This window comes from Podarcis melisellensis (assembly GCF_964234715.1).
Source record: "Podarcis melisellensis genome assembly, chromosome: 7".
NCBI classification, from domain to species: Eukaryota; Metazoa; Chordata; class Lepidosauria; order Squamata; family Lacertidae; genus Podarcis; species Podarcis melisellensis.
Window position 1 is genome coordinate 1,320,171 of NC_138539.1, and position 17,211 is coordinate 1,337,381.

Sequence of the window (17,211 nt, forward strand, 5' to 3'; positions counted from 1 at the left end):
TCTCGGATCCCGCGTGCGCGTTTTCTGCAAGAGGCACCTGGGTGGCCACCGGGAAAACACGAGGCTGCACGGATCCAGCCGTCTCTTCTTCTTCTTTTTATTTTTTATTTTTTTATTTAAAGTTTTATTACAAACATACAAAATGCCACATACAAAGAAAAAAAGATTATCTAACAAAATACAAAAAAAACCGAACAATAAGAGAAAAGAGTAAAGAAAAGAACAGTAAACAAGAGAAAAAAAGAACAATAAAATTACATACCAATAAACATAGTAGAAAAAAAAGAAAAGATTTCCATTCATACCTTTACCAAACAATTGACTTCCATTTACCTCAGCTTTGGATTAAATATTCTACATAATTCTTCTGCAGTTATTTATATTTTATCTTTACATGTCATAGGAGTTAAGCATCGTCTACTGTTAAATTGCTAATTCCAAGATTATTCTCAAGATATCTTACAAATTTAGTCCAATCCTCTTTCTTTTTAACGGAGTTGTCCCGCCTAATATATTGTGTAAGTCTCGCCAATTCCAGGTGTTGAAAGAGTTTCACCTGCCACTCTCCCATTGTGGGTACTTCAGAGGATTTCCATTTTTTTGCTATTAAAATCCTCGCAGCAGCAGTGGCGTATTGAAAAAACGTCTGGTCCGTCTTCTTTATTTCCTCCCCAATCATTCCTAAGAGGAAAGCTTCGGGTCTCTTGGGGAAGTTATACTTCAAAATTTTTTTTAGTTCTTCGTAGATTTGTCCCCAGAAACCCTTCACCTCCTCGCAGGTCCACCAAATATGGAGGAAAGTCCCTACTCTATCTTTACACCTCCAGCAAGTATTATCTGCTGTTCTATACATCCTCCCTATTTTTGCCGGAGTCAGGTACCAACGGTACATCATCTTATCTAGGTTCTCACGTAGAGCCGCGCATGCGGTGAATCTCATGCCTTTCTTCCAGAGAGTTTGCCATTTGTTATATCCTATCTCGTATCCTAAGTCTTTATTCCATTTAATCATTACCTCTTTAACCACCTCCTCCTTATTTTCACTTTCCAATAGTTGCCTGTACATTTTGGAGAGAAGTTTATTGTTGCTCTCTAGTATCTCCACTTGAAATCTAGATTTATTATCTCCCATGCCTAATCTCTTATGTTCACTCCATAATGCATTAATTTGATGCAGGTGGAACCAGTCCTTAATTTTCTCTTTCAGTTCTTCCAACGGTCTTAATTTCCACCCTTCTTCTGATTTAGTTAGGAGGTCCTCATACGTCCACCTTTTTCCTGTCATGTTTAATTTCTTTATTTTAATAATATCCACGGGTGAAAGCCACCAGGGGGTGCTTTGTTCAATCGATTTTTTCTTCTTCTTCCAGACCTCTAAAAGGGAACCTCTGACTATATGATTATAGAAGTCTCTATGGACTTTATCCTTCTCCTGCCAAAGGTAGGCATGCCACCCGAATCTTAGATCGAACCCTTCAAGATCTAGTAAATCTGTATCTTTCAAAGTGGCCCAATCTTTTATCCAAAGTAGGCATGCCGCCTCATAATACAACCTTAAATTTGGTACACCAAAACCGCCTCTCTCCCTGGAGTCCATCAGGTATTTAAGTTTCACCCTGGGTTTTTTCTCTTGCCAAATATATTTGGTCAGGGTCCTTTGCCAAGTCTTAAAGCAGGCCGTACCTTTTATGACTGGTAAGTTCTGAAATAAAAATAACAACCTCGGGAGAATGCACATCTTGATCGATGCCATTCTCCCGGTCCATGATAGGTTAAGTCTACGCCAGGTATCCATGTCTTTCTTAATTTCTTTCCACAACTTATTGTAGTTGTCCTCTACCAAATTTATGTTCTTTGGGGATAACCAAATTCCCAGATATTTCACTTTGTTTACTACTTTAATGTCCACCTTTTGTTCCAACTGCCGTTTCTCCTGTTCTGTCAGATTCTTTGTTAATATTTTAGTTTTTTTCCTATTTAACTTAAATCCGGACAATTTGCCGAACTCTTCCAAAAGTTCTACCGCTCTGCTCGTACTTTCAGCTGGATTTTCTAGAAATAGGACCAAATCGTCGGCATAGGCCTTTAATTTATATTCTTTCTCTCCAATTCTTAAGCCCCTGATGTTCGAGGTCGCTCTTATTTTATTTGCTACTGTTTCTAATACCATGATGAACAGCAAGGGTGACAAAGGGCAGCCCTGTCTTGTGCCTTTCATAATTGAGAAGCGATTAGTCAAATTATTATTTATAATCAGCCTAGCTTGTTGTTCTGTATATATCGCCTTTATACCCTTCAGATAAGGACCCTCTATTCCCACCTTTTCGAGGTTTTGTAACAAGAATTCCCAAGAGACGCTATCAAATGCTTTTTCCGCATCTATGAATATAAGAGCCGCCGGTATGTCTGGCCTTGCCTCTAAATATTCGATAACATCTAAAGCATATCGGACGTTGTCCCTTAACTGCCTCCCCGGGAGGAATCCCACTTGATCTCTATGTATATATCTATTTAGGAGCTTTTAAAGCCTACTTGCCATGATGTCTGCGAAGATCTTATAATCACAGTTTAGGAGTGAAATTGGCCTGTAGTTTTTTAAATCTGCCTTTTCATTTTCAATCTTAGGGATAAGAGTGATATACGCCTCCTTCCAGGAGCTAGGGATTCTCCCCTCTCTGAAAATATTGTTTATAACTTCCATTAATACCGGCGCTAACAGATCTATCAATTTTTTATAATATTTTGCGGGCAGGCCATCCGGTCCAGGGGACTTTCCGTTCTTCATCTTATTAATAGCGTCCCTGACCTCTTTTACTGACACCTCTTTGTTTAATTGTGTGCAATCCTCTTCTGTGAAGTGTTTTCTTTCTTCTTGACCTAGATAGTTCTCTATTTCTATACTGCCTTCTTCTCCTTTTTCGTACAGCTTTTCAAAAAACATAACAAACCTATTTTCAATTTCATCTGGATCCTCTATCACTCTTTCATCCACAATTATTTTGTTAATCATATTTTGTTTCTTCCTTTTCCTAAGCTGCCAGGCAAGAAGCTTCCCCATTTTGTTTGCCGACTCAAAATATCTCTGTCTTGTAAATTTAATTTTCTGTTCTACCTCTTGATTCAGAATAGCTGAATATTGGGACTGCAGCACCTTCATCGATTGATTAATCCCTTCATCTGTCGGGTTTAAGGCCAATTTTCTTTCATAGTCTCTCAATTGGGCCAAAATACCTTCCTTCTTCTTTTCCCTTTGCTTCCTTCTATAGCTATTTTGTTGTATTAGGAGTCCCCTCAAAACTGCCTTACCGGCATCCCATACCGACTCTATTGGGGTGTCTGTTTTCAAATTTATCTCCAAATACTCTCTCAGGGTTTTTTTGGCCCTTTCCAACACTTCCTCATTTTCGAACAGATATTCGTTCATCCTCCACCTAAACTGTCCTTTCAATTCATTTTTAATTTCTATTGTCAAGGGGCAGTGATCTGAGAGGGTCCTAGGTTGTATCTCACATTTCTTAACTCTCCATGCTAAAGCCCTAGTCACCCATATCTGATCAATCCTGCCCCAGCTCTGGTGGGGCTCTGAGTAGTGGGTAAACTGTTTGGTGGTGGGGTTTCGGTGCCTCCAAATATCAATTAAGTCTAGGTTTTCCACTAGTTCGTTAAAAGAGTTGGGGAGTTTCCCCCTGTTTGTGGTCCTTTGATTTTCACTTCTGTCCAAACTCGGTGTTGGCACCCCATTCCAATCTCCCATCAAAATCAGTTTATAAGGTTCTAGTTCCAACAGCATACTTTCGAGTTTTTCAAAAAACTCTGCTCTATTTGTATTTGGGGCGTAAACCGACACTACATTGATTCTTTCCCCTCGAAAGTTTAATTGGATACCTAATATTCTGCCTTCCTCATCGTTGCAAATTTGTATTGGTTCCCACCTTTCTTTGGCGTATATTACCACTCCTTTTTTCTTATTTACGTCCGAATTTACAAATTCTACTCCCATTTTTTTATTCACCAAAATGTGTCTATGTTTCTTCGCAATATGCGTTTCCTGAAAACTGATTACGTCACATTTCTTACTTTTCAAAGCTTTTTGAATTTTATTCCTTTTGACTTTCTCATTCAACCCATTCACATTCCATGATAAAAATTTTAAAGTGTCCAGTGTTGTTTGAGTTCAGCTACTATAACTCAAATCAAAGAAACAGGTTAAAATCTGGCTCCTTTGTTTCCTGAGAGCCCCTCCTCTTCCGCCGCTTTGTCTCCCACTACGGCTTCTTCTTCCTCCTCTCCTGAGCTTGCCGCCCTCTCTCCTAGTTCTATCACTCTCTCCTCCCTCTCTTCTTCCTTTCCCTGTCCATTCCTTTTCAGCTCCCCCTTCTCCCATACTCTATACTCTGTCTTTCCCAGCTCTCTTTCGTACCTTCTCAGAAACTTCTCTGTTTCCTGTATGTCGGTCAGTCTAAATTTCTTATCTTTATAAAAGAAAGTAACCCCCTCAGGGAACTCCCACCTAAATTGTATTCCATTTCTCTTTAAGGCGGCTACCACTTGTCTGTAGCCCTCTCTTTTTCGTAACAATCTAATTGGAATTTCTTTATAGATAATGACAGGCCTGCCTTCGATTCTTAATTTATTACGATAACTTGTCCTTAAAATTAAGTTCCTCATTTCTAAAGAATTAAATATCACCAAACAGTCACCCAGGAATTTGTTAGTTCTAAGGTGCTGTGGTCTAGACATTCTAAATGCATTATCTATCGTTGGTGCTACCTCTTCTTCTTTCAGACCCAGCCATTTAGATAACTCCTTAATCATTTTCATTCTGACATCCTCATTTCTTTCTTCTGGTACGCCTCTGAATTTTAGATGGAGTTGCTTTTGCCGCATGTCTGCCATGGCAAGGTTATCCCAAATCCTGTCCTGTGCTTTATTTAGTTCACTCAGTTCTTCCCTCATTCTCCCTGTCTCTTTTTTCTGTTCCCTCATCTCTTTCTGTAGTTTTCTGTTGGACTCCTCAATTGCCTTAGACTTTACTGATAGGTCTTGGATTTTTAATGAGAGCTCTCCTACTGCCTCTTCTATTTTTTTATCTATCAATTCATGCATTTCCCCTAGTTTATTTTCCATGTATGACTCATTTTGTTTAAATTCTTCCTTTATTTTAACCCATAGACAGTCTAAGTCTTTGATCTCCTCTTGACGCGATGTCTTTCTCTCCCCCGGCGTCCCACCCAATCTCCTCGGATCTTTCCCCTCCTTCCCCATCATTATCTTTAGAGCTCCCCCTTTCTGATCTTTGATCCACTTGTTATCCTCTTTTATCCTATAAACCTAACCTTCCCTCTTATCTTCTCCCAAACATCCACCAAGAAAATGTGTATTGTTTCCAGGCAAGCTAGGTCAAATACACCTGCAACCACCAGGGGGCAGCAGCTCCGCGGTGCGCTCTTTAAAACCCTGGGGGAAGCACCAGTCCAAAGGGATTAGTTTGTCCGTTCAGAGCCTTAACGTCTTCTTTCACTTCTCTCTATCTTCCCTTCGGACCTTTTGTCCAACCTCGCCTGCGTCTCTCCGGAGTGGGGAAGAATAAGGGGGCTGTTGTTCTTGAGCATAAAATTGTCCTGGCCCAGTCCTTCTCCTTTAAGGTCAGTTCGGTCCTGGCTTTGAGTTACTTCCAGCACTTCAGACACTTTAGGCACTTCAGACACCTTAAGCACTTTAAACGCTTCGCGGTCTCCTCTCACCAGATCACCGTTGCAATTACAGTTGCGGTCTGGATCCCGCTCAGAGTTACGTACCCTTCGTCAGCCCCTCTTCAACCCCTCTCAGCCCAGCCCAACTTCTGATGCTGCTCTGTTCCTCTAACTCGGCTCTCCCCGCAGTACCGGCTCTTTCGGCCGCCAAGGCAGGAGCCGAGCTCCGTCCGCCCTCGCCGAGGCTCCTCCTTGCGCCCTGGGTGGCTTTGGCTTCTCCGCCGCGCAGCCGACCTCTCCGGCAGCCCCGGGGCGAGAAGATAAGCGGGGGCGGGCGCAGGAGGGCAGCGCGGGCCGCTATAAAAGCGGCGGCCTCTGCAGGGCTCCCAGCTTCGCCACCTCCCGCCACCCATCGAGCAGTTCGACCCTCGCCTGCTGCCAGCATGGTGCAGACTGCTAGAGAGCGCATGGTGATCCAGTTCGGGGTCCCCTCGAGCGACGATCTGGGCGGCGAAGCGTTGAGGTAGGCTCAACGGGGCGGCCAAGGGAGAGAAGCCTAGTCTGGTTCCTTCCGTCCCGTCCCTTTTCCTGACGGCCCCCCTTCTCTCCCCGCAGGTTTTTCCAGGCCACCGTTTGGTCCAGGATGTACTTTCCGCACTTCCACCCTCTCCCCGTCTCCAACGACAGCGCCATCATGAACATGGACAGCATCCGCATGGACAACAGCGATCTGCACGCCTCCAACCTCCGCGTGGACCCCTTGAACTTCAAGGCAAGCGCCGCGACGGGGCGGAGGAGGGCCAGGAGGGAGCGTCTTGGGTCTTCCCTTGATCCTCTCCCCCCCCACCTGACCCCCGTGTCTCTCTCTCTCTCCTTTGCAGTTTCTGCCCAGGCGCATGCACGTGCCTCTGGCTTCCAGCCTCCGCGGAGACTACAACGCCCTGACCTACCTGGCCTGAGACTAGCTCCTCTGCGTGGTGGCCCAGGTGCTGACCCAGAAGTACAGATGAGCCCCCCCCACCGCCCGCCCCCTCGCCTAGGAGTTGCCGTTTGCCCCCGTCTCGGGCACTCCGCCTCCGCTGTGCCTCTGAGCAATAAAATGCGTGAACCTCGCTCTGGCGTCCTTCGCTTTTGTGGGGAGGGGGTGCCATGCGTGGGAGACGCGGGGAGGAGTCTCAGGGGGGTGCAGAGGTGCCAAGGGGGCGAGAGAGCATCAAGTGAGCTTTGCAGAGAAGAGGGTGGGGGAGACAGAGAAGAGACAGCCTCTTCCTCCTCCTTGGCAGCGCTCCCGGCCACTTCCGAGGGAGCGCACGCCACAACCGCCTCCCCGACTCCCCCGTAGCCCCGTCCATCCCACAGGCATCTCCGAGGGGGAGGAGTAGGGGAGGGAAGACGGAGTCCAGTGCCCGCTGAGACCCCTTTCTCTCTCCGCTCCCCCCAAGTCCTCCGCGTTCATCCCTAAACCAACGCAGCGGAGCCGAAACTCGACGGAGAGGGGGCGGTCCAGAGCCTTCCACCCTCAGAGGCAGCCTGACCCGCGGAGAGAGGGCTCTCCCGGGGATCCCGTTGAGGAAGGAGCCTTTACCCCCAGCTGCGAGTCTGCCCCCACCCCGCAACATCTGGGGAGGGCAGGAGAAGGGGGGGAGACCCCAGGCCCATTCCTCTGCGGCTTCTGTGTTTCTGATCTTGTAGACTACAGAGGGTGAGGCTTGCCAACCTCTGGCCCTGTTTAAGAGAGGGAAGTCCTCGGACCACGAACATTTCCTCCTTTTTAAAGCTGCTATTTGCTGCCCTGGTGCACCTGGGAATAAGCATCTTTTTATTGGGGGGGGGGGGCGGGAAGTATTATCGGATGCTTTCAAAGTGAACACAATAAATTGATCGTGTCGGAAGAGCCCGGCCGGTGCCTATTAAAAGTTGTTTTTGAAAATACGAATAAAATAAGGAAAGAACTAAGAAAGAGTGCCGGGGCGACCGCCGCCTGCTCAGACGGGCCCCCGAAGCCCACCCCTGTCCCGGGACGGAGACGGGCCTCTTCGCCGCTGCCTGGCATGTGGGCGCCCGCCCTCCCAGCCGTGGGCCCAGGACTCCGCCCTCGAGGGGCACCCCAAGTGGGGAAGGGAACGGGCAGCTGCCCTGCAGCACCCGCAGGCCCAGACGGGGGGGGGGGGCATATGGGCCACTTGGCCCGAGCCTCCGATTCCAAAGGAGGCCTCGATCACAGTGTGTGTGCGCGTTGCATTATGTAATTTCATAGTATTTAAATTAAGTATACATATTTCCTGACAAAATTCTGTTATGGGGTCTTAAGAGCATGGGTGAAATCCGTACATCACCATGTGTAATTTGACACATGATTTCACAATATTGAAATATTTACATGTCAATAGTGGGTTGCTGCTCTCCTCAGCACCCCTTGCCTCACCCAAGTACCCAATTTTCAATGCATGAAGGCGGTGAAGGTCCTATGTGAGTGTCTGGAGGCGGTTGGAGGATGAATGGCGACTAACAGATTGAGTTTGAATCCTAATAAGACAGAAGTACTGTTTTGGGGGGACAGGAGACGGGCAGGTGTGGAGGATTCCCTGGTCCTGAATGGGGTAACTGTGCCCCTGAAGGACCAGGTGCGCAGCCTGGGAGTCATTCTGGACTCACAGCTGTCCATGGAGGCGCAGGTTAATTCTGTCTCCAGGGCAGCTGTTTACCAGCTCCACCCGGTACGCAGGATGAGACCCTCCCTGCCCGCAGACTGTCTCGCCAGAGTGGTGCATGCTCTAGTTATCTCCCGCTTGGACTACTGCAATGAGCTCTATGTGGGGCTACTTTTGAAGGTGACCCGGAAACTGCAATTAGTCCAGAATGCGGTAGCTAGACTGGTGACTGGGAGCAGCTGCCGAGACCACATAACACCGTTCTTGAAAGACCTACATTGGCTCCCAGTACGTTTCCGAGCACAATTCAAAGTGTTGGTGCTGACCTTGAAAGCCCTAAACGGCCTCTGTCCTGTATACCTGAAGGGGCGTCTCCACCCCCATCATTCTGCCCTAACACTGAGGTCCATCTCCGAGGGCCTTCTAGCGGTTCCCTCCCTGCGAGAAGCAAAGCTACAGGGAACCAGACAGAGGGCCTTCTCGGTGGTGGCGCCACCCTGTGGAATGCCGTCCCACTAGATGTCAAAGAGAAAAATAACTACCAGACTTTTAGAAGACATCTGAAGGCAGCCCTGTTTAGGGAAGATTTTAATGTTTAATAGATTATTGTATTTTAGTGTTTTGTTGGAAGCTGCCCAGAGTGGCTGGGGAAACCCAGCCAGATGGGCGGGGTATAAATTATTATTATTATTATTATTATTATTATTATTATTATTATTATTATTATTATTCAAACTATGGCCTTTTAAATGTGTCTCTCTGTGTATAAGTATTCTTATATAGTTGTTATTATGTTATGCAACCTGTGGTGGGGGTTCTCCTTTCAAATTCTAAACCACCCAGTGATTTTTTTAATCAAGAGTGGTATATAACTATAATAAATAACAATATCAATAAATAACTGAAGGGGGTTCATGAGGTTAGATGCTTCTTTCCTCCTTCCCAACCTGGGTAGCGGTTTGAGCTTGGATTTTATATAATACTTTGCTGCCTTGAGACAAGAGTTTCAGGCTTCTGAATTCCACTTCTTAAGGTTTCTCTGGCACCTTTGGCTTAAAAACTCGTCCACTCTGTTTATTTCCCTAACCACAACAACAGTCATACAAAGTTGTTCTTGAGGGTCGTCTTACATACGCCTTGGCACTTCCTTCTTGCAGAGTAAATAATGGGCCCTCATTAGCTGAAGCTGTCTTCCTGAAGGGCTCTGAACCTCTTCTGAACTTCATGATAGCAGCTTGAGGAAATGTCAAATAAAAACGAAGAAATAAATGATATGTCGTAGGGTTGCCAAATGATGACAGAAAAAGTTGTTGAGCTTTTGGGGGGAAATTGCCTTGAGCTTTTTTGGGGACACACACTTCCTACTGATTTAGAAAAATCCCCCCTGGATATCATCCTGAAGGCCTTTAGGGAGTTATTCTTACATGCAACGGCCGCAGCTCGGACTTTGGTGGCAAAGGGGTGGGAAGAACAAGAAGGAACAAGAAGCCCCGACAATAACGGACTGGCATTACAAGCTACAAGAATTTGCTGAAATGGCGCAGTTCACAAATACCCTGAGAGGCAATTCAAAACAATTTTTTTTGGAAAAGTGGGATAGATATAAAACATATGTTCAAAAATACAGTAAAGGTTCACTATCTATGCTAGCATTTGATTGACGTTGGACTAAGACTGAGTTGAGAAATAAGACTAAGAGCACATATTGATATAGGAATGTATTAGATAATATGTAAAGAAATATACAATAATAAGAGTACATTCATTTGTAAAAAAGGAATATACAATGGGAAAGACAGGAAGTCTAGTGTGTTGGTATGTATATGATTTTTTGAAAAAATATTTGTCCTTTCTTTTTCTGTTTCAATTTCTTTCTAGGTATATAAAATTTGTATATAATTTTTGTAGACATGTTGGAAATTATAGTAAGTCCTGTAATGTAATATGACAATGTTTACACTTCGTAATGTTGCTCACAGAGGGAATTTCCGCATCTTCATCCTCGCAGAGCAGAATTCCTCGATATGCAGACAGGACTCGCAGCCCCAGAAGGGGCCGTTCAGCCTGCTCTCTGGCACAGGCAAAATCACAGACCCTCTTGGATCTGAAGGCCTGATGAACAAACGGGAGAGACAAACAGAGCCTACTCAAAGTATTTTTATTGGAGAGCGGGAGATTCAATCTGCTCTGCCCCCCACCCAAAAGCACATGGCTGGCGATTCCTAACACTTAGCACCCGACTTTGTCCCATAGACCTCCAGCTCACAAAGGGTCAAGGCAGCTTTGCGTCCAGGGAGGTTCACGCTTACGTAACGGCCCTTGAGCTGTTGGCAGAAGATGGTAATGATGGAACCACGTATGGGGTCTGTAATGTTTCCACAGCTGCAGAGAGAAAAAGGAGGTCAGCCTTGGGGTGGAAGCCATTCAAAATAACTCTGTCTACACACGTACAATCATACTTTGGGTTACAGACACTCCAGGTTGCATTTTTTTGGGTTGAGGACTGCCAAAAGTAGCGGAACAGGTTACTTCCGGGTTTTGGTGGTTGCACATGCACAGAAGTGCTAAATTGTGCTTTGTGCATGCGCAGAAGCACCAAATCGCAACCTGCGTGTGTGCAGACTCGGGTTGCGAATGTATATCCCGCATGGATCACGTTCGCAACCTGAGCGTCCACTGTATGTGACAATGCTCCAAGGAACCCAATAGCGCAGGTGTCAGGGACTCATACTATCTAGACTGGACCAGGCAAGTAGGGACAGAACTCACGGAGAGTATCCTCCACGAACTGGTCCAATCCTCATTTGAAACCATCCATGTTGGTGGAACTCGCTATTTCTTGTGGGGGGACGGGACTTCCATACCTCAATTTGCAGTGCAAATGTCAGCTAAAAGCTTCCATCTGCTGCCTTTTAGGAGCAGGCAGAGAATTAGCACAGATCTTAGTGCTGTGATGCCACAGCTCTCAGAATGGAGACATGTCATGTTTATACCAAAGAGCAGGTAGGGACATCTCTCTGATCTGTTAAGCCTTTTAAAGTCAGCCAGCAAAACAGCCTCCCTTGGCACCAGTAATAGCACCAAGCACTGTATCACTGAGACTGGATGTGAGCTTGTCTCTCATCTTAGTACTGGGACACTTAGACTGGAGATGAGTGAATGAACTGCTATTATTTTAAGCCACAGGCCACCACAACTGAAATATAGCACTATTGGAGACAACAGACTTTTGCACCCAGTATCATCTGACATGACGTGATTGACATATGGATGTGGTTGTCCCAAAATGATCTGTAGGAGGAGACATCTGCTTCTCTCTGATGTTAGTGCTGTGAGGCTTCCATGCTAAGATTAGAGATAAACCTCTGCTTGCTGCCTCTTAAAGGCTGGGTGAAGTCTTATCTCCAATCTTAGAGCTGTGGTCCCACAGCGATAAGATTGGGCATAAGAGGAAAAGCTGCTTGGTTCTTGAAAGCTGACTGTCAAAGAGCAGGAAGAGGCTAGTCTCCAATCTTAGTGCTAAAAACCACAGTGCTCAGACTGGATATAAGCCTAGCTCTGATCTTGGTGCTGTTGTGCTTAGTGCTTCTCTTAATTAACCCTGATCTGAACATAATGCTTAAATTTGATGCTTGATGTCATATGACCCATGCATGGTTTACCCCAAATGTTAAGGGAAGCGCTGCTTGATCACAAGCCCACAGACCAAACTACTGTATGTTAAGGTAGCTACCCTGCGGTCCTCTTGATATTGTTGGACATCAGTCCCATCAGCCAGCATGATCAATAGTCAGGGTTGATGGGAGTTGTAGTTCAACAACATCTACAGGGCCGAGAGGAAAGTGGGAAGCCCACCATGGGGGGGGGGAGACCAGAGAGGAGGAGGTTGCAGGACTCAAAGTAGGAAGTCAACAGATTGTGGAAAATCTTTTGTCATGAGTTTATGAGAGAAGAGACATCATCTCGCAACAAACTAAAAATGTGGTGCAGGAGGAAGGATGGAGAACAGTCAAAGAGAAAGTCATGGCTTCATGCTTGATGAAGAAGGCAGGAGTGTCAGGGAAGAGGGAGAGCGAAAGAAGAGGGAGGAGAGGAAAGATGAGAAGTTCAGTCTTGGCCTTATTGAACTTGAGACATCAGTGAAGCATCCAAGTGGAGAAGTCAGAGAGGCCGTTCCACCTTGCTCCCCCCACCCTGATTGGGAATAGAACAAAGGAGCTACAAGTGAACGAATCTGTCTCCTGTCTCCTGTAATGCCTTGGCTGAAGGACGAGGGGGGAGGGGAGAGGCAATGGGAACTTACAGGGGGTTTGACTTGCCATGGTCAGCAATGGAATTTCCCACATGGATCTCGGCTCCCTGGAGGCTCTCGCACCAGCAGTGCAGACAGCCTTTTAGCAGCACGGCGGTGATGGCATACTGCTCCCCCAAGTCTACATGCCACCATGGCTCTTTCTCAAACTTGGTGAGGGTGCAGGAGGCGTGAGCGAAGTCCCCGTCACAGTTCCCGTCTATGGCTTTGCTTGCTGATGGAACAAGTGGATGTGAGATGATGGAGGACTGGCAGGCTGGCCGGCCGCTGGCCAAGTTGCGGACTGGAGTCACAGCATGGTGGAAAGACAATGGGAAGAGAAATATCAACTTAAGAAGAGACCTGCAGCCGCTGGATCTGGCCAGAGGGGCCCATGTTCACCCAGTGGCTACCTAGATGCTTCTATGTTTCTTTCATATTATCAGTAGGTTAACAGCAGCAGCAATAAATTGAGAATGAATCTCATTCTGTTTGGTTTTGTTTTTTACAAAATTGCATTTGACTGTAATAAAACCTCCAAGTGGTTTTCAAAAACAAAACACAACACCCACCTAACTAATCAATAACTAATCAATAATCTCTTTCCTGGTGAGCAGTTCCCAGGTCCAGAAGTTGGGGACTTTTACCAGCTCTGAATGGGGTTGTGAAGAATGAGATGTGGAGTTCTTTTGGAGCTCCTAGATCCATCTTTTTCACTGGAGCCTCAGATTACCTCTGTGGTGAGAGGAACTATCAGTGATACGGTCTCCCTTGAGAGGTTGTGGACTCGCCTTCCTTGGAGGTTTTTAAGCAGAGGTTGGATGGCCATCTGCCATGGATGCTTTAGCTGAGATTCCTGCCCTTCCAACTCTACAGTTATATGATTCTAAGCACTCATTATCCCCTTAGGCTGATACGCCAACTGTGCCCTTTCTTGGACAGGGACAGCTTGGCCATTGTGATTCATGTGGGGCTTCCCTTGCAATTGGTCCAGAAACTGCATGTGTCCAGGGTTTGGTTCACCCGTCAGGCTTTGCAATGGCTCATGGGGAAATGCAACACCCCTATCCACTGAATAAGATGGCGCCCTTGTTTTTACCATCACAAAACTTTTTGCCCACTGGTTTGGGGAGGAATAAGAGTGCACTTGGAAAAACCAGAAAAAGAAGGAACATTTTATCATATGTGGTGGGAATGTAAAAAAGTAAAGAACTTCTGGGAAATGATATTTAATGAGATGAAAAAGATGTTGAAATATACATTTTTTTAAAAAAACAAACAGAAGTATTTTTACTTGGTATTATTGGTCAGGACATTAATAGGCAAGATGTTAAATTGTTTCTATATGCTACAACTGCAGCAAGAGTATTGTTAGCCCAGAAATGGAAACAAGAAGAAATTCTGATGAAAGAAGAATGGCAGACAAAATTAATGGACTATGCAGAAATGGACAAAATGACGGGAAGGATTCAAAACCTGCGGGACCAGAGGTTTACAGAAGATTGGAAGAAGTATATGAATTATTTGAAGAGCAATTGTAACCAACAAATTACGCTAGTAGGACTACAAGAAGTTTTGTAAGGAGGACTATACAAAGTGTTACAAAGTAAGAAAATATTGGTTATGTGTTTGAAATGTAATAGGGAAGATAATACTAAGAGATTAGATTGGAAAAATTTCAGACAGGATTGATGGAAGTCAATTGAATAAAATGTAAAACTATGTTTAATTACTGCTGAAAACGATATAATAAAAATTTATATACAAAAAAAGGGGGGGGAGAAGAGTGCACTTGGAAAAACCACTTGGCTTTGCTTACAGACTGGCCACCCTTTCCCCCCTCTCTTCCCCCAGGTCTTACCAATGCCTTGCAGGCCAGGCTTGCAGCTCTGTGCCTCCCCCTGCCCTGCCAGGAACATCAGAGCCAGCAGCCAAGTCCAGGTGAGCAGCATCCTGCAAGGGAGGGAGATGGCCGTAAGTGGGAGACCAGGCTGGACAAGGGGGGGGAATCATGTTCAGATGGAGGAAAGTCCATCTGCTGGGCTGAAGGAATTGACAGAATTTGCAGAACATGGCAGCCAAAATAAGGATCAGGGACGAAAAACAGATAAGGAGTGAGTGGGAAAATACGATAGTAAAATCAATCTACAAGTAGGGATAATTCTATAATCCACAACGATGGATTAGAAGGGGATAAATTAACAGATATGCAGCAAAATTAGGTATATTATGAATTCCATGGAATGCTGTGGTGGGAAGTCTGTACAGAAACAATGTATGATGGGAAAACAGAAAAATGGAAAATGAATGAATTATTATTAGTAGTAATAATAAACCCAGGTTGATGAAAGGCCATGCAGCCGTGAGAATGCCCTTCTTTAAACTGATGGAGATCCCTAATGAACTTTTAATAGACTTTTGAAAATTAAAAATATAGTTTCAGATATGCCAATTCCAGATCTGGGGGGATTTTCTAGGCTTCAGAGATCACATCCCATGGGTTTTCTCAGCTTACCTTGGCTCTCTTTCTTGGGATCTGCAGCAGTGTCTGCTTCCTTCCTTGGTGGGTCGCAACCACAGATTCTCCTCCCAAACCTGGGACCTTCCTGCTTCCAGAGGTGTCCTGCACCTCCAGGTTTTATCCCCTTTGAAATGGGCAGCCTTCACCTGGCTTAGAAGAACCCAGCCAATTGGGAAGATGTTGACACTAGGATGTAGAGAATCAAGATCAGCTCTTGGCATTTCTCATCTGAGTGGGCTTCTGTGGTTTCTGACTCTCTCCCAAGAGGAAATAAAGGCACCTCCTTGGCCTAGAAGAGGATATCCTCATTCCATTTATCCCATTTAGAGAACAGACGGTGCCAAACTGAGTACTGATACTGGCAGGTCACAACCACATCAGCAGTGGTTCCTAACCTTTAGGAGGCAGAATGAGCTGTTTTAAATTCATACCACCCTGGGATAGATATAAGATACATGTTCCCAAATACTGTAAAGGTTTGCTATCTATGCTAGCATTCGATTGACGTTGGAGAGAAATTGAGTTGAGAAATAAGATTAAGGGTACATACTGATATGGAAATGTATTAGATAAAATGTAAAGAGATATACAATAATAAGAGTACATTCATTTGTAAAAAAGGAATATACAAGGGGATTGACAACTTTGTATATAAACTTTGCCTAATAGATGCATCCAGAGAGAGAGATTCGGCCACCTTCTGGAGACTGGTAGCAAATGGAGTGCGATCTACCTCCTCAGAAGTGGAGTATACTATACCTGCAGGGACTTGGGAGGCATTTTTCCAATCTTCATATTCAGCTCTGCCTTTGACACAGCCACTAATACAGTGTGCGGCAGGTGATGAGTGGCCTCCGGTGTCGGTTACAGAGATCAGGAGACTTATTCAGGCACTCAAACACAGAAAAGCCCCGGGAGCAGATAATATCGCTCCTGAGCTTCTCAAAGCCAATATTGACTGGTGGGCCCCAGTCCTTGCCACCCTATTCACCAGCATAGATCAAACAGCAATAATACCAGAGGACTGGGGATTGGCAATTATCGTTCCCATATTCAAGAAAGGCTGTAAACTTGATCCAGCCAATTACAGACCAATCAGTCTCTTAAGCATCATTAGCAAACTTTATGCAACTCACTTACGTGAAAAGTTTGCGGACTGGCTGGAACAGGAGCACATCCTAAAGGAAGCCCAGGCTGGTTTCAGGGCACATAGATCAACTCTAGACCAAGGACTGGTATTGCAACATCTAGTGGAGAAATACACCTCAAAGAAAGGAGGCTCCCTCTATGTAGCCTTTATAGATTTCAAATCAGCTTTCGATTTGATACCCCGGCACAGACTTTGGGAAAAATTAAATGCCACAAACATCGATAGACGTCTTTTGCTTCTTATCCGTAGACTACATGAAAATACTCGGATCCGTGTTAGATGCGACCGTCATGGGAACCTATCAAAGGAAATCCAAAGTTTCCATGGTGTCAAGCAAGGCTGTGTTCTTGCCCCTATTCTATTTAACTTCTATATAAACTCCTTAGTTGGAAAGATGGAGGAAGCAAGTACTCATCCCCCAAACCTAAATAATATACCAATCCCAGTCCTTTTGTACGCAGATGATGCGGCACTTATTTCCTTCTCTTGTGTGGGTCTAAGAAAACTTTTACGAGCTCTTACAGAGTATTGCGAAGCTGAACACCTAATAATAAATTACACTAAATCAAAAATTATGGTGTTCTCCAAGAGAAAACTCCGACATAAATGGAAAATTAATAACCAACCTATTGAGCAAGTAACATCTTTTAGATATCTTGGAATAATTTTTGATGAGAAGGGATCTTGGTGCCATCAGATTAAGAACTCCATTGTAAATGCGCAAAGATCTTCCAGAGCTATCATAAGATTCTTTTACAGAAAAGGAGGTCAATATGTTCCTGCTGCCTCCCAGGTCTTTGTTGCAAAAATACTTCCACAATTGATGTATGGCACCCAGATATTTAATTGTCAAAAACTCAAGTCCCTGGAATCTGTACAAACTAAATTTTACCGCTCCCTACTAG

The 17,211-nt window shown here is 45.0% G+C and overlaps 1 protein-coding gene across 1 annotated transcript; it reads right to left on the reverse strand.

The window, feature by feature from the left end:
- Window positions 1–10,486: 10,486 nt before the first annotated feature.
- Window positions 10,487–15,228, reverse strand: LOC309374178 (fucolectin-like). Its single transcript, XM_081919060.1, has 4 exons — window positions 15,151–15,228; window positions 14,497–14,588; window positions 12,648–12,939; window positions 10,487–10,726 (listed from the first exon to the last, which is right to left on the reverse strand). Exons 2-4 carry the CDS (start codon window positions 14,585–14,587, stop codon window positions 10,567–10,569), a joined length of 543 nt encoding a protein of 180 aa, XP_081775186.1. The 5' UTR covers window position 14,588; window positions 15,151–15,228; the 3' UTR covers window positions 10,487–10,566.
- Window positions 15,229–17,211: the final 1,983 nt, after the last annotated feature.

Excerpts from the sequence above, each read along its gene's own strand:
- LOC309374178 (XM_081919060.1), bottom strand. The coding sequence starts at position 14,587 with ATGCTGCTCACCTGGACTTGGCTGCTGGCTCTGATGTTCCTGGCAGGG. Across the intron at positions 12,940-14,496 it reads GCCTGGCCTGCAAGGCATTG|TCCGCAACTTGGCCAGCGGC; the intron begins GTAAGACCTGGG and ends CTGTGACTCCAG. Across the intron at positions 10,727-12,647 it reads CATGGCAAGTCAAACCCCCT|CTGTGGAAACATTACAGACC; the intron begins GTAAGTTCCCAT and ends TTCTCTCTGCAG.